Consider the following 17593-nt stretch of genomic DNA (forward strand, 5'->3'; position numbering starts at 1 on the left):
TTTCAAGGTTGATTCTATCAATTTTAATAATCAGTTTCAAGGCTGATATTTATCAGTTTCAAGGCTGATATTAGCAAGTTGGAATCAAGCAATCTGATTTTAGGAATACGCAAATTAGGGTTTAGGGTTTTAATTCGAAATTAGGGTTTTATCAATCAATCAGCTTCTAGCAAATAATCTTAAACCTCAGAACAGTTGATTATATCATGAAACTATCAACCTAGTATAATATGAAACCTCAAAACATTCAATTCGGATTATCCAATACACGAATTCTATTTTAGGGTTTATCAATTCAAATTAGGGTTTATATTATAACAGATTCTAACATGCAATATTAAACCTCAAATCATTCAGTCAGGTTATGAAAACTATCAATCCTAACTCACACGGATTTAAACCTCAAAGAAACATTCAATCAATCAAATAAAACAATCCATGCACACGTAATTTAGGATATACAGATTTTAGGGTTTCACTTTGAACATTAGTTCATTCGATTCTGGGTTCTTAGAGTTTAGGTATACCTTAAACCTTTGATGGGTTGAATGGACCACCAAGAGAATGAGCTTACGTGGACTGGTACAAACTGGAACCTTACGCGGACTGGTCCAAACTGTTTCGTTGCAGTCCGCGAGCTGAGATCGGGTACAAGTTGAGATCGAAAGTGATTAGGGTTTATCGATAGAGAGAGAGAGAGAGAGAGAGAGAGATGGAGATTCAGATAGAGATCAGCTTAGGTTGAGCTGATCGGGATCATTGGTACGCGAGCTGGTACTTGCAGTCAAAGAACTCGTAGATATGGAACAGTTTGATCACGGACTGGAACAGGCTGATCGTACAATCTGGAATAGTTGAGGCGTACTGAAACTTGCAGAGATCAGTCCACAGATCGATCTTGTTGAGATCAGTGGTTGAATACAGATCTGGGTCATGATCAAAGAGAGATGATCGATATAGATTAGGGTTTTAGCAATGGAGAGAGATTTAGGGTTTATGGTCGATATTTTATCTTAGGGTTTTAGAGATCAATCGTGCTGATAACGTGTTGTAAATTAATGGGAGAAAGAGATTGTCTATTTCTCATAATTATGGAGCCCTTTATATATATAGGGAATTACAATAGACCGTCATAGATAAATGGAAAGTATACAAATCATAAAGTGATTAGGAAAATGAAATCCTAAGCATACAAGGAAAATGAAACTGTCTAAGTAGAAAGGAAATATGCCTATTTCGTTATGGCATTCACAAATCGGTTCATAACAGGTCCAACAATCTTATATAAGTAGATTTTTAAGACTCTTCTCTTTTAATAGTATTGATGTCATCATTTATTTGTTAGAATGATTGTGGTGAAAATACATAATCAAATCACTTCTAAATAATATCTAGGGAATAAATTATGAATATATATATATATATTCATAATCCTAAATGGAGAATGTAAAGTAGATAACTACAAATAAACTAAGTACTTATTATAATAGGAAATCTCTTTAATCCTTATCTCTTTTAATTAGCTCCAATTAGAGTCCGTTTTAACACATATATCAGTAAATATAGCAGTGCAGCCGGTTTGTTTAATAAGTTTTGACACAAATATCAATGTAAAACTGAAATCTAGAACATATAAAACATTGAGTAAAAAATAGTGAGAACTAAGGTGTAGTTTGTCCCAGTTCTGATGGCACGAGAATCTCTTCCATTTGGGAACATAACCGAAGAAGGGATAATGTCTTTAACATCCCGAATTAAAGAAAAATACCCCGTCAAATCATGTGGTAAGAAGCGCATGTATCAATAATAACATATGTTAGTTTTTTTTACCCGACAACCGATCTGTAGAGCGCTTAGATTGTTGGTTTTGGAAAACATTGATCAAAAAACAATTTGATCGGAAGAGCTCATTGATATACTATTATCACTGAAGATGAGTTGTTCATGATGAATATTCTCTCCCACTTCTGCGTCCTACAGAGTTTGAGACGCGACCACTACGACCTCGCTTATTTGAGAACGAAGTAGACCGTTTTAGTTGTTGCTGTTCTGAAAACTAATATGGATAACCATGTAGAAGAAAACACTCAATCGCTTCATGACCCCTATGCTTGCAAGGTGTACAAAAACTATTTGGATCGCGACTTCACTGAGTAATAGCAGTAGCGACCAATGGTAGAGAAGGTATTGAAGAATCTGTTTGAACAGAGAAGCATATTGCTTAGTTTTAGCTTCTTTCACAAACATAGTATATATAGTTTGTTTAGCTCGTACAACACGAGAGTAGCCAGAATTTAGATCGAGAAGGGGTTCTTTCATCAATTATCTGAGGGCGAATTATAGCAAAACGAGTTTCATCAAGGTTGAAAAGAAACTTATGGATTCGAGCATCCTCTTGTTCTTTCTCGATTGCTTAAGATGCATAACAAGTATACATAATAGCAGTAGTAACATTCTGAAGCTCTTCCCAGAACTTGGAAAGCCAACCATAATACTCAAGGACTGATTTCATGTTTTGTTTTCAATTAGTAGTATCATCCCCAAGCATGCATTTAAGAACTCCATTTTTAACAGAGAATCATCATTGCAATGGTTCTCAAAGATTGAAAGCATCAGGAACGTGGGTAACAATCGACTTAATGGTACGGTTAATAGAGTTATGAATTCAACCAACAATCATATAGTTTGTAGCAGTCCAACGAGCAAGTTCAGGATTTGTCGTAGGTTTAATAATTCTACCATCGATGGAACCAATATGTGCTTGGTTTGTAGGGAGTTCCAAAACTCGGTTAAACATTTTGAGTAGTCCTTGTCCATGGCGAAAGAGTATATTGTATTGAATCAAACACTTAATCTCAAACTCAAACTCTTTATTATAACTCTCAATCCTTTAGAAAATAACTCAAAACTAAAGCTCTCTCTTATCTCACAAGTTATGCAACACTCCTTTATATATAAAACTAAGTTCCTAAACTCATTAGGAAACCCCTCTTATAGATAACTCTAACATATATTCTTTCCTAATCTCATAAGAAAGTAGTAGCTTATTCCCTAAGCTACTTCAAGTTTAAATCAACATTCTCCCCCTTAAACTTGAAATCTTCTCTTGACACATCTTGCATCCCGATTAACTCTCTCATCTCTTTAAACTTGATTCTCCCCAATGCTTTCGTAAGTACGTCTGCCTTCTGTTTCACTCCGGCGACATGCTCACCGCTTACCAAGCCCTTTTCGACACATTCTCTTATAAAATGAAATCTTGTGTGAATGTGTTTACTACGGCCATGGAATACTGGATTCTTGGACAATGCTATTGCAAATTTGTTGTCGATTCTCATCACCACCTTATCACACTTTGATCCGAGCACCTCGCCAAGTAGATCATTCAACCATATTGCTTGTTTAGATGCTTCTGTTGCAGCCATAAACTCTGCCTCACAAGAAGATAAGGCAACTATTTCTTGCTTTTGAGAGCACCATGTAATAGGGTTCCCACCGAGATAAAATATATGGCCTGTGGTGCTTTTGCCGTCATCTGGATCAACGTTATAACTGCTATCACTGTACCCAACCAGACCTTCTTCCGATGCTTTACCAAACTTCAGTCCGTATGACAATGTACCTTTCAGATAGCGCAACACTTGCTTCAACGCAGCCTTGTGAGACTCCTTTGGGTTATGCATATACCTGCTTAGAATACCAACACTACACGCAAGATCAGGCCTTGTATGTATTAAGTATCGCAAGCATCCAATGTTCCTTCGGTAATCCATCTCATCAACACTCGCTTCTTCTTCTGCTTTGCAAAGTTTCAGTCCCGCGTCCATAGGTATGTATACTGCATTGCATTCCTTTAATCCAGCTTCTTCTACTATCTTTGCCGCATATTTCTCTTGGCTTAACACAATACACCCTTTTCTTTGAGTAACTTCTATCCCAAGGTAGTAACTCAACTTACCAAGATCAGACATATCAAACTTTGTTGCCATATCTCTCTTAAAACCGACTATCATGTCCATGTTTGAACCTGTCACAAGCAAGTCGTCCACATATACTGCTACAATCAAGAGACAGCCGTGCTCTTCCTTTCGATACAGTGACGGTTCCTTAAGGAACCGTTTGAAGTTTAACTCATGCATTACGTTGTTGAGCTTCTCGTTCCATGCCCTTGGGGCTTGTCTAAGGCCATAGAGTGCCTTCCTTAGCTTATAGACTTTAGTCTCTTTTCCTTTGATGACGAATCCCTCAGGCTGAGACACAAACACTTCCTCTTTAAGGTCACCGTGAAGGAAGGCGGTCTTGACATCTAGGTGATGCAATTCCCATCCTCGAGAGGCCGCTATCCCAATAATGAGTCTCACGGTTTCTATATGAGCAACTGGAGAGAAGACCTCATCGAAATCTATCCCATGTTTTTGTATGTAACCTTTGGCAACCAACCTCGCCTTGTATTTATTGATGCTTCCATCAGAATTTCGCTTCACCTTGAAGATCCATTTTAGTCCAATGGCTTTGCAGTTTGGAGGAAGATCGACCAAGCTCCAAGTTTCGTTCTTCACTATTGATCTAATCTCATCTTCACAAGCATCTCTCCAAACTTTTAGCTCCTGTGCCTCTTCATAGTTCCATGGTTCCTCGTTCACCAACATTAACAGATGTTCACACTCAATCTCACATAGTGTCTCATACATCTCATCTTCTTCAGCAAGTAACTCGTAGTCTTCGAGGTAACTTGGTGCCTTGGTCACACGCGAGGAACACCTCAACTCCACTGGTGCCTCTTGTTGTGGATTTTGAGTCGCATCATAAACTTCTTCCTTCGCTTTGACATCTCCTTCGTCTTGAGAAATATCCTGATCACTAATTACTTTGAAACCAAAGTCTATCGTACCAGACATATTGTTGCCCTCTTTCTTCTCATCTGACCACTTCCACCTTTGACTTTCATTGAAAACTACGTCTCTACTAACCACAATTCTCTTAGTTATTGGGTTGACTAGTCGATAGGCTTTACTTCCGGGCTCTGTTCCAAGATGAGCCAGAGCGCGAGAACGATCGTCAAGCTTTCTCAGGTGCGGTGAGTCTATCTTCACATAACCAATGCAACCGAATACTCTTATGTGGGCAATATTAGGTTTTTTTTTCCTTTAAGCTTTCGTATGGCGTTTGGAACAGCAGGGTCCTTGTTACTATCCTATTGATAAGATACGTTGCGTGTCTCACTGCTTCTCCCCACAAGAAGTTTGGAACGTCCATGTGCTTTAGGATACTTCGTGTCATCTCCATCAGCGTTCTGTTTCTCCTTTCGACAACTCCGTTTTGTTGCGGCGAATATGGTGCTGTTAAGTGACGTTTGATCCCTGAGCTCTCGCAGTAATCATTAAACTCTGAAGAAGTGAATTCTCCTCCTCTGTCTGTTCGTAGTGTTTTGATCTTTGCTCCCGTCTCTTGCTCAACTAGAGCTTTAAACTTCTCAAACTTGGTGAAAGCTTCACTCTTCTCTTTCATTACTATGGTCCACATATATCTTGAATAGTCGTCGATCAATACAAATACGTACCTGTTGTTACCGGCTGTAGGTGGCGAAATAGGACCGCATAGGTCGCCATGTAATAACTCCAAAACCTCAGTTGCACGGTATGAGCTTTCTTCTGGGAATGATTTTCGTATTTGCTTCCCACGCAAGCAAGCTTCGCATGTTTCTCTTTCAATGGCAAAACGCGGCATACCGATCACTAGACCCTTGTTAACCATGATCTTTAAATTGCTTAGACCTACATGTCCCAAGCGAGAGTGCCACTTTGATGTCTCTTTGTGGAGTATCTGTAGACACTTCGTATTTTCTACCTCCATAACCACTTTATATAATCGGTTTGGTGACCGTTTTGCTTTCACCAGCAGATGTTTATCTCGATCAAAGATAAACAAGTGATCTTCTTTCATTCTTACCTCACATCCCGATTCTGTAGCTTGCCCGAGGCTTATGATGTTGCTCCGGAGATCAGGAATGTAATATACGTCGGTGAGTATCTTTCTTTCGCCACTTGATGTATTAAAAAGGATGGATCCCTTTCCTTTTATATTTATACGAGAATCATCTCCATATCTCACCTTTCTGGCTATGCTTTTATCAATCTTTGTGAAGTACTCGAGATTCCCGGTCATGTGGTTGCTAGCGCCATTGTCTAGGTACCACAGGCTATCTCCGGTTGTGGTGAAGAGTTGTTTTGGTATGACATTCCGTTCATTGAGATACACGACCTCATTGACCATCAACTCGTCCGCTTCATGCATAGTTTCTTCTTCACTTTGTACTTCTTGAAGTTTTAGTAAACGATCGGGACAATTTTGCGCAAAGTGTCCTATCTTGTCACACCGGAAGCATACTACCCTTGATGCATCTCTCTCCTGTGGTCGATAGTAACCTCCATTCTGTTGATATCCAAATCTCCCACGTCCTCTTCCTCGGTATCCAAATCGGCCACCTCTGCCTCTTCCTCTTGTTGAGTCATATTTCTCTTGTGGTTGAGAATCTGAATTATCATACATAAGTTTGTTCTGACTTTGATCTTCTTGTTTCTCATCCTCTTCATCAGCAATCCTCTCTTCATATGCCTTTAACCTTCCCACAATATCCTCAAAACTTGTTTTGTTAAGATCAAGGACTTGTTCTAAAGCCGCTATGATGTGTATGTATTTCTTTCTTGGTAGACTATGGAGAAACTTCTTTACTATCTTTGGCTCATCAATATTTTCTCCTAATGCTGCCGATTTTGATGATAGCTCAGAGATTCTTCCAACAAATACATCGATTGTTTCGCTTTCTTTCATCTTCAAGCGATTAAACTCTGCTGTCAGGGTTTGTAGGCGTGCTTCTCGCACACAGTCAGCTCCCATGTGCCTCATCTTTATCGCTTCCCATACGTCCTTTGCGGTATCAAGGTTCCCTACTTGCAGTATCAGCGATTCTGGTACTGATTGGAAAAGCAATGCTTTCGCTAGATCATTCTTCTCACCATTCTCCTCTCCCGGGTCAATGGCCTCCCAGGCCTTGTGAACTTTCAACGCTGCCTTCATCCGCATTGTCCATACCGTGTAGTTGGTGTCGGTGAGTAATGGACACTGTATGGACGTAGAGCCACCGCTCTTATGGTTTGTGTTAACCGTTGATTGAATGATATCTCCCATGGCTTAGGCAAAGCTCCTTTTGTTTGATCCAAAACGCTCTGATACCAATTATTGAATCAAACACTTAATCTCAAACTCAAACTCTTTATTATAACTCTCAATCCTTTAGAAAATAACTCAAAAACTAAAGCTCTCTCTTATCTCACAAGTTATGCAACACTCTTGCATATCCTTTATATATAAAACTAAGTTCCTAAACTCATTAGGAAACCCCTCTTATAGATAACTCTAACATATATTCTTTCCTAATCTCATAAGAAAGTGGTAGCTTATTCCCTAAGCTACTTCAAGTTTAAATCAACATATTGTAGGACTAGTAGTAAGAAAATTGGAGATTTATGCGAAAACGGAAAAAAAATATGAAAGCATTTGATCGAAGAATCAATTCCGCTTAGATGCCATGTTATGATAGGAAAAATTGTGTGTTTTTTTAATTTATGTACAAAAATGACTATATATACCAATGTAGCGATTATGATTGGTTGAGGTTGTGGCTTTCTATTTTTGCGCCAAGATTTAGGCTTTAGATTTTAAGCTTTAGCTTTAATTTATTTTGTTGTAGAAATTTTTTCGGAAATGAAAACTCTAAAGAAAATGTTTTTTTAAAGCTAACATATTTTTTTTACAATGTTTTTGCTTTGAATTCAGTATTAAAAATAAAAACATGATTGCTTTAGCAAATAGCCGTAGAAATTAAAAAAACCGTCCACGGCTTCTATGGTCAGTACCGATCAGCCCTTTATCTCAGGAATAAACATGCAGGACACTGGACTATTCTATCGAATTATCATATCTATAGAATTTGTTCTATATAAAAATCAAAGAAAGAAAGGTAGAATTGTAGTCGTAGATGCCTATTCTCTCTACATTCTTTGGTCGAATGCCACTAGAACCGGATTAAATTAGTTGACGAATACCAAACCGAATACCGTGTAGAAGAAAAAGTCACATTTAAAAGATGACAGAAAGCTCATACTTGGAGCCTAACGAACTCCACGTCATCTCCTAAGTTTCGTCCATTGATTTTGAAGACGTCTTCTAACAGTAACCCTTCAATCTTTTATGTGATTCCACTCTACCTTCATTCTCTTTCTTTTTTTTCTTCTTTTCAAAACATCTAAAAAACAAAAAACTGCATTGCAACTTGTATTGTAGTGAACTTTCCCATCCAAGATTTCAAACATTAAAAAAAAAATTTTTAAACATTTTTGCATGTTGTAATTGAACACGATATATAGAACTTCTAAATCTTTGGTCCTTGCTTGACTTACAATAACGCACTATGGCCCGAAATTTTGATTTACCAACATGAATATATAATCATCTTTAGACCCACAATCAAACCTAAGAGATGTGAGGAAGCACGATTCATACAGTTTGCATTGCTTTTTTTTTTTTTTGATCAAAACAGTTTGCATTGCTATTAATGTTTCTTCTATATCAAACCAAGTAATACCGAAATATAAAAAGGTAATAATGTTGGCTTGTGAATAAAGTAAGAAAATTAAATTATGTTATTTCAGAAGAGGAAGTATGTCACATGTAAATTGGATCATCATACTTTTCATGGAGAACTTCCACAAGGAAGCCATTGACTTCCACCTTTCTCGATTTCCAGCTTGACCCTTTTTTGTCTTTTGAAGCTATGAGAACTTTATGTATAAAATATTTAAACTACGATCGACGAAAATTTTAATTATTTATTTAATTTGTGAACAAGGTTGAAATAAATTGATTTGACAAATTTTATTAATAAAGTCAACCTATTAGTATGGTAGTTTTTAGCCACCTATAAATGACGTGTTTTAATCTAACCTATTGAACATTGATGTGGCAAACAATGTAGATGAGACGCATTCTACTTCCACATAGTAAATTAGGTTCATTCCAAAAATAAAAAAATAGCTTGTATTCCATGTCTACGATTAATTAATAAATCATAATAAAAAATAAAACAAATAATTCAGCATATTTTGAGTCGTGCGGATCTAGAACTTTTCTGTTTATCCTCCTTATCCTGTCTTTTCTCGAAATTCTATAATTTCAAAGTAAAACACGCAATTACCATTAGAATAAAACAAATAAAAAAGAGTTCTCAACTTGTCTTCCTGAAATGGTCTTTACTTCTATCTTTAGATTTCTCCTCCACATCTACTGATAGATAGGTTTAAAGAAAAGCTTTATCTTCTTGTTCACACGTAAGTACTTTTCATAGCCTCAATTTCTAAACACTTACGATATCAGTAAATGCATATCTTTATAGCTACACAAGAATAAAGAAACTATACACATATTTACCCAATTGCTTGTGAATGTATAATATACTTTCCATACTTTCCATATAATATGATTGAATTTTAACCCTCTTCCAAGGAAGTATATTATATATATATGGCATAGAATACAAGAAACGCCCATCATATTATCATCTCCTCTCTGATCCAGCGAGAAAAACAAAACAAAAAGCCAAAATGGGTGCAGACGCAATCCAAACGAACGGTGGTGATCCCGCCAAGTTAACCGTCGTAGAAGGGATCAAACGGTTGAGATGCGCCGTGAAGAACTACGAGTGGGGCAAACTCGGGCATGACTCACTGGTTGCGAGACTCCACGAGGCCAATTCAGGGAACCGTGTCGACCCGGCGGTTCCTCACGCCGAGTTGTGGATGGGTACTCACGAGTCAGGCCCGAGTCACGTTGTAAAGGAAGAGGAACTCGGGTCGGGTCATGGTGGGTCCGAATGCATGGTTACGTTGAAGTCGTGGGTTTCGGATAACCCGGATGTGCTCGGGTCTAGAGCCGTGGACAAATGGGGATGTGATCTTCCTTTCCTCTTCAAGGTATATAATTATATTACCATTTAATCTCAGACATATATTTTCAAGTTCTATTTATGGTCAAACTTTCTTGTAGGCCTGCGATTTCGGGTATTCGGTTCGGTTTCGGATAATACCCATTCGGTTCGGGTAAATCGGGTAAATTGATGTTGTATCCATGGGTATTTAGCCAATATTCGGTTCGGTTTCGGACCGGTTCATTTCGGTTTCGGGTCGGATCGGTTTAAAATTTTTTTAACCATTTGTTAACCCGAAATAAATGGGTATCATTCGGTTTCGGTTATATTGTATCCGAAATTCAAAAAAAAAAACCGAAACCTCATCAAATTATCCGAACACCAACAAATGAGAAAGCAAACATAGTTTTAGAATCATGGAAAATGAAACATTGTGTTCTAAAACACACCGAAAATGAGGCAAAAAAACAAACACAACAACACAAAGAAAGATATGATTTAACTGAAACAAACACACAACACAAAGAAAGTCTTCTTGAACTTCAAATGAGGTAGCCACTTGCCACTTCTTACTCAAGTCTATGGCAATTCTTGGACGTTGAATTCAGGTTCATTGGCTACAGAAATATAATAACATCAGTTTTCAAACTCAAATTAAAGAAACAGTATTAAAAGAGTTCAAATCTAGTAAAGTTTACCTCTCATGAGATCATCTTCTAACTCCACAGTTTCAAGTAGTTGCTCGATAGTAGGAACGCCTTTCTCCTTCATATGCTTCTCTGATTTCAACCACTGCTGTGTGCAAACCAACACCTCAACCATAAAATGTGTCAAGCAGCTCCTATATGTGTCTAGGACTCTCCCACTAGTGCTAAACGCACTCTCTGATGCTACAGATGATACCTGGACAGCTAGAATATCAGCAGCAACTCGAGACAAGGTTGGGAACTTCGGACTGTTTCTTCTCCACCATGATAGAACATCATACTCGGTTCCAACCATAGGCTTTGTGGTCTCAACTTTCTCTTTCAGATACAATTCTAACTCATTGCTAGAATCATGTGTACCTGCTTCTTGTATAAGCTCTTCGTAGAGGTTATCCATTCTTTCATATCCAATGCCATTACCAAGATCTCTTGACTCAAAAGCTGCACCAGCATCTTGATCTTGGGTCTGAGAAGATGATCCTCCTTGTGACTGTGACCCACCTGACCCTCGAAGACTGTACTCATCATAAAGCTTCTTCAAGATATCCAAAACTGATTCAGAAAGCAGAGTATACTCGATGCTTTCTTTACCATACAACATCTCAAAGCAGAGATTAACAAAGTTCATCTTCTTTCTTGGGTCAAAGACATTTGCAACTATGATGAGCTTGTTCATTTTACAGCTCTTAAACTTGCTCTTCTCAGCTTCATCTTCTTCCACGAACGGATTCCAGTATTTCCTTATCTTCCCCATCATAGACAACGCCTTGTACCTTAATGAATCATCAGGACCTTGTGCGTTGCTTATCTTACAAACATTCCTAGTGATAGTGACAATCTCATTGTAGATCTTGTGTGAAGTGATGGATTTCGAAGCTGAGAGTACCAAAGTAGAATTGTAAAAGATCACGAGAAAGTGTACCAACCTCTCAACCTCTTCCCAATCTGATTTTGATGGTGGTCCAATCCTCTTTTTACCATCTGTGATCTCCATGAAATAGTCATTGTACGGTTTGTCTTCAGACTCCATCTTCTCAAATGCTAGGCGAAACTTCAAAGCTTGGTCTAACATGAGATATGTCGAGTTCCATCTGGTCTTCACATCTAATGGCAGACTTCCTCTAGTCATCTTCCCACTTTCAACCCGAAATTCAAAGGACTTGAGACGATTTGTTGAAGACCTCACGTACTGAATAGCATTCCGAATGGCAATAACACTATCATCGATTTCAGCTAAGCCTTCCTTGACAATTAGATTCAAGATATGTGTCGCACACCTGATGTGCAAGAATTCTCCATTCAAGACTAGAGCATCTTCACCCTGACTCATAAAATCTTCCTTGAACTTCTTCATAGCTGATGTGTTAGCCGTTGCGTTATCCACCGTGATGCAAAAGACTCTTCTTATATCCCATTCAGCTAGACAATCAATCAGAACTTTGGCAATTGTAGACCCTTTGTGATCATCAACATTCTTGAACCCTATTATCATCTTCTGAAGCTTCCAACTCGCATCTACGAAATGAGCAGTGATCACCATGTAGCTTGCTGAAGTGTACGGAGCAACCCAGATGTCTGTCGTCAGAGATAACCTTTGTTTGTTCTGTCCAAGAACTTTCTTCATCTTCGCTTTCCTTGATGCATACATGGCCACAATTTGCTTTGTTGATGTCTTCCTACAAACCGGTGTATGGAGCTGAACCTTTAAGCAGAAGCTTCTCCACGCCAAGCTTTCAATAAAAGCCAAAGGCAACTCGGCTAATACAATCAACTCATCTGTCGCCTCTTTGAAAACATCTTCAGACACCTTGTACAAAGTCAGATTGCCTTCTTCATCAGGAGTTAACTCTGTCTGTTTACCCTTCCCTTTCGACGCTTTTGCAGCCTTCCATGCGAGGAATCCCTTACACCCAAGTATATGCTTCCTGAGGTTAGTTGTCCCGGACTTACTTGGACAAGGCATCTCTTTCCCACAGTAGCGACATTTGCATCTGTCGTAGTCGTCTTTCAGTCTGGTGAGATGTTTCCAGACAAAAGACCTGGTCTTTTTCCTTGACCCTAAACCAGAACTACCAATACCCTCTTCATCTCTCTCGTTCCTTTTGTAGTTGCTACCCAGTGTTTCCATGTCTTCATCAGAAGAAACGTCCTCTTCCATTGGTTGATTGTTGTTTTCTTCTTGATGAGTGTCAGAAGAAGCCATCTGCAATAAATAACCAAACAATGTAAAAAAATCAATCGATTTCATGATAAATCGATTTTAAGAATGAGAACTAAGAAAAGATGCATACCTCCGATTGAATTCTCGATGATGCAGATGATGGAGATGGGAAACAATCGTCGATTTTCTGTAAGGATTGAAGGTTTGTGGGTGCAACTAACACGATTTGCCCTTTTTGTAGACTCATTTTCTCGATTCTCGATCTCTAATTGCAGGCTAGGTTTTGGAATTGGGGATGAATTCGAAGAGACGACTCGGGTGAAGTGTTGAGACTTGAGAGACACATGCGTGAAGCACAACGGTAAAAATAAAACATGCCTAATTAATGTTCGGGTTAACCCAGGTATCCGAAATAAACCGGGTAAAAATCCGACCCGACCCGCAATCCACGGTTAAATCTAATTTGGTCCATGGGTATAATTTCCTTTAACCGATCCGATCCGAACCGATTCAATTTCGGGTCGGTTCTGGTTCGGGTAATCGGATTCGGTTAAATGTCGCAGGGCTACTTTCTTGTTTTGTTAAATAATTAAGGAATTAAAATATTTATTTGGTCATCAAATCCTAATCAGGATTTTTCCTCTGTTTTCATACTAAAATTTTGATTTTTTCTTTGTTCAAAAAATAATAAAACTTTTGTCCTTTTAGTTTCTGTTTGTATATATATTAGATCTGTTTACATTTTGACTCTGTTTTTTAGAACGAAAACTCTGTTTTCTTATCTAAAAATAGATTTTCTTTGTGTGTGTTTTAAAGTTAATACATAAAGATTTGAATTCTAACGATAAGTTTTCGTCGTTGTAAAATTAGCTTTTGTCAGTGACAAAAGCGTTGTCGATTCAAGCACATCCAAACAGGGCATTAGCAGAGAAATTGCATAGAGAAGAGCCTCTTCTTTACAGAGATGCTAACCATAAGCCTGAGATCGCGCTGGCAATTACTCCTTTTCAAGCACTTTGTGGTTTCGTATCTCTTAAGGTACACTGTTCAGATTCTTCTCTCTCTCAGGTTCTGAAAACCTTTAACTAGTTATTTTATAGGTAACTTTTAGTTAGGTTGGTTTTTGGGTTAAGACTATATCGGTTAAATTGTTGATAAATTCCCTAGAACATCAATTTTTAAGTTTTTGTGCAAAAATAGTTCTAAAAAAAATGACCAAAACAAATTTTATTAAAAAGTAAAAATATATTTATATAAGTAATCTTAGAAATGATATTCGAGGGAATTGTCCTAAATTGTTTTTCATGCCATGTGGAATTACACTCGGTTTTTTAGCTTGTATTGTAGATCCGGTTGATTATTCGGATTGGATAGTTTGGTTTAACAATCGGTGATGTTCAATCAAGATAAACCGATCTGATCTAAAAGCAAAATCAAACCCAAATAACTGAAACATGAACCCAAATTGAACTAATGCCAAATTGAATGAACACTTTCTGTGGGACATGGGTCGTTCCAATTAATTTGTTTACTTTTGGAGTTCGGTTCACAATGGTTCACCTCAGTTAAACCGAATTAATTTTTATCGGATTTGGGTTATTACGGTTGTTTTGCCTATTTACATATGCTAAAACAAAAATTGAACTGGTTTTGTAACAGGAACTAAAGGAAGTGATTGCCAATGTACCAGAGATCACAGAGCTCGTTGGAAGTAAAGCTGCAGATCAAATCTTCACCGTCAACGAAAAAGACGGAGACGAGAGTATAAAATCCGTTGTCCGTTTGATCTTCACACAGTTAATGTCTGCAAGTAACAATGAGACGAAACGAGTCATATCTGAGATGAAGATGCGTCTAATCACGGAGACAAACCACCGTGAGCTATCTGAGAAGGAGAAGTTAATTTTGGAACTAGAGAAACAGTATCCAGGTGACGTAGGCGTGATCTCAGCTTTCTTTTTTAACTACGTCAAGCTTAATCCCGGAGAGGCTTTGTATTTGGATGCGGACGAGCCACACGCTTACATCTCCGGCGACTGTGTCGAGTGTATGGCGGCTTCAGACAACGTTGTTAGAGCAGGTCTCACTCCTAAACACCGCGATGTCCAGACGCTATGCTCTATGCTTACCTATAAACTGGTAACTTTCTTTACACGTTAACGTTTTGGTTAAGTTAGTGAACCGAATAGGCCTAGCCAAAACCGAATTTTTGTTTGGTTATTGATTAACTGTACCGGATTTGTTTCAGGGCTACCCGGAGATTTTGAAAGGATTTCCTCTGACTCCATACATTACAAGATATCTTCCCCCATTTGATGAATTTGAAGTGGACCATTGTGATCTTCCTACAGGGAAATCGACGATTTTTCCGGCCATACCCGGGCCTTCGGTTTATCTGGTTATAGAAGGAACAGGGAAACTGCAAACCGGTTCATCTCAATTGTTGGTTAACCGAGGAGATGTTTTGTTTGTTCCGGCTCATAACGAGATTCAGGTAACAGGAGAAAGTGATGTGATAAAGCTTTACAGAGCTGGAGTCAGCAGCAGATTCTTCCAGACACTCTAGACAAAGTATAAATACATTTATACATTTGTTTCTTTATTTCTAAATATAACCATAGGGATCAATGCGTTGACGTGATCATGGTATCTTGGTCCATGTTCTTTATTTTCCCAATGGCCTACTGCGTATTAAGGTTTTAACGAGTTGTTATATTTGATTAACTTCTGTTCTTTCACTTTATAACCGAATTTATATGTAAAATGATTTAAAAACGATATTTTTTTCTTCTTCTTGTGGCGGTGTATTCATTCAGCTTCTCATCCGTGATGGGTGTTATCAAATCGCTGGAACCAACAAAACAATTATTTCCCAACATAAACGGAAGAGAAACATAATTAGCCTGAGAGAGACTAAGAAAAAGGTTTGTTAGAGAGGAAGACGAAGAAGAAATGCTTTTCTCATGAATTGTAAATGTAACTAACTACATGGTGTTTATATATTATGACTATAATATAGCTTATTATATACAAGCTAAACCCGCAAAAAAGAAATTGTATTTTAACTAGTTTAATTACAATAATTAACTCTAATATCCACCCTCACGATGTGTTTCATTATGAAAGATTTAATAAAATTTTGAGTTAAAAAAAAGGCCACTCTCAAGAAGTGCTGAAGATACTATGAATGCTCATATTGGACTTAATCTATGGTTTGATAAGTTATCAGCCATTTGGTCCTTTGTTTGTATATGTATGGTTTTGAGTAAACCATTATCAATCTTCTCTGGAACAATATGTCGACAATCTAGCTCTATATGTTTAATCCGCTTGTAGAAAGCCAGAATAGTAGCAACGTAAATGTAACTGTACTTTCAGAAAACAAAACAGGAGGTGAAGATGGTTCAACCAGTAATGACTTCAGAAGAGTACAAAACCACATCATTTCACAAGAAGTGTTAGGAATTGAATCCAACTTTGTGCTTTAGAATAACTTTATGAATCAAACGTATTCTTTATTCAATATCTCAAAGAAGTTTCACAATAACAATAATAGAGATCACAAGTGTGATAACCAAACTAAGAACTCTAAGAACTTATTTGCTATGCTCTTAATCTCTCTCTATGCCTTTGTTATTTGCTTTTTTATCGGATGATTGTAACCTTCACCTATGGCCTCCTTTTATATTGGATCACGTATTCCTTGTCCTCTGTAACTTTGTATATTTTCCTATTGTCTTTGGGAAAATATTGACCGACATTCTTGACAAAAGGAAACTAACGTTCCTTTGGTCTTGTGCAGGTTCCTTGCTGAGCTGGGCTTGAAGTGTTAAAGTTGAGGCCCACTTTACAAACTCCACCTGGCCCAATTTTAACTCTTCGGTGTCTTCCTCGTTTTCATCGACGACGATCAAAGACCATTTATTTTCTTTCTCCCGACGAGTCTCGCGACGTTGATGGCGTCACACACCGGTGACTTCTCTCGTCATTTCTCCGACGAGTCCGTGTAGCTCGTACGCTGCTACAGCCTCACCACTCTCTCTCGCTTCGACTCCTTGCCGGTAGATCGAATTTCTCCAGATCTTCAGCTCGATTTTCAGCAAACTCCCACCATCTAAGCACCACCCGGTAAGAATCTTCATCCTGAAAAAAAGCTCGCGATTTCTTTTTCCTTGAAGATTTGAATCTCTAATTTCTTCTTGATGGTGATAGTTGATTAATCTTCCTTGGAGCACCTCTCCAATTAGATTTCTTTGAGTTTCCTGTATTAACCTCCTCTGTAATGTCACAGCTAGAACTTCAGTGATCAAACACATCACGTATCCTCCTTGGAACGTTACCGGCGACTCTCTCGAGCTTCCTCCGTTCTTATCAATAAACCCATCTCCCTTCAGTTTCTCTGTAAATTCTCTCACTTTACTTTAAGCTGTTTAAGACATGTTTATCTTGTCTAGTGATCTGTGTTCTCCTTTGCCAATGTAGATACTCGTCTCCCTTCAGCTGCCACTGCCGTTTAAGACGTTCTCTTAGGTATAACGTTCTGAAGCCTACTTTTCTTCATCGACTTCTATCATCCTTTACTAACTCTGTTTGATTTCCCTTAGCTTCTCCACCTTGAGCTAAGAACCTTGTGCCTCGCTTCCAAAACGCCCTTGCAGGTAACCTTTTTGCTTCTCCTAAGCCTTCCCATTATCGCTTAAGAAATAATCCGGAGTTACTGACTCATTATTTCTTCCTTTTGCG

General features: G+C 38.1%; 2 protein-coding genes across 2 annotated transcripts; one reads left to right on the top strand and one right to left on the bottom strand.

The window, feature by feature from the left end:
• The first annotated feature begins 9257 nt into the window (after positions 1-9257).
• Positions 9258-15643, top strand: LOC106381063 (mannose-6-phosphate isomerase 2). The gene is made up of 5 exons (XM_013820924.3): positions 9258-9386; positions 9634-10028; positions 13721-13888; positions 14510-14989; positions 15099-15643. The coding sequence occupies exons 2-5, from the start codon at positions 9660-9662 to the stop codon at positions 15414-15416; spliced, it is 1335 nt and encodes a 444-aa protein (XP_013676378.2). The 5' UTR covers positions 9258-9386; positions 9634-9659; the 3' UTR covers positions 15417-15643.
• LOC106381062 (zinc finger BED domain-containing protein RICESLEEPER 2) lies at positions 10333-13709 on the bottom strand. Its single transcript, XM_013886335.3, has 3 exons — positions 12981-13709; positions 10681-12892; positions 10333-10599 (listed from the first exon to the last, which is right to left on the bottom strand). The coding sequence occupies exons 1-3, from the start codon at positions 13095-13097 to the stop codon at positions 10562-10564; spliced, it is 2367 nt and encodes a 788-aa protein (XP_013741789.1). The 5' UTR covers positions 13098-13709; the 3' UTR covers positions 10333-10561.
• Positions 15644-17593: the final 1950 nt, after the last annotated feature.

The sequence above is a fragment of the Brassica napus genome, chromosome C2, assembly GCF_020379485.1.
Source record: "Brassica napus cultivar Da-Ae chromosome C2, Da-Ae, whole genome shotgun sequence".
Lineage (NCBI taxonomy): Eukaryota > Viridiplantae > Streptophyta > Magnoliopsida > Brassicales > Brassicaceae > Brassica > Brassica napus.

Bases quoted from the DNA above. Each gene is read 5' to 3' on its own strand.
- LOC106381063 (XM_013820924.3), top strand. From the start codon at position 9,660: ATGGGTGCAGACGCAATCCAAACGAACGGTGGTGATCCCGCCAAGTTA. The intron at 10,029-13,720 runs GTATATAATTAT...TTGTAAAATTAG, and splicing joins ATCTTCCTTTCCTCTTCAAG to CTTTTGTCAGTGACAAAAGC. The intron at 14,990-15,098 runs GTAACTTTCTTT...GATTTGTTTCAG, and splicing joins CTATGCTTACCTATAAACTG to GGCTACCCGGAGATTTTGAA.
- LOC106381062 (XM_013886335.3), bottom strand. From the start codon at position 13,097: ATGAGTCTACAAAAAGGGCAAATCGTGTTAGTTGCACCCACAAACCTT. The intron at 12,893-12,980 runs GTATGCATCTTT...TATTTATTGCAG, and splicing joins CATCGAGAATTCAATCGGAG to ATGGCTTCTTCTGACACTCA. The intron at 10,600-10,680 runs GTAAACTTTACT...ATATTTCTGTAG, and splicing joins AGAAGATGATCTCATGAGAG to CCAATGAACCTGAATTCAAC.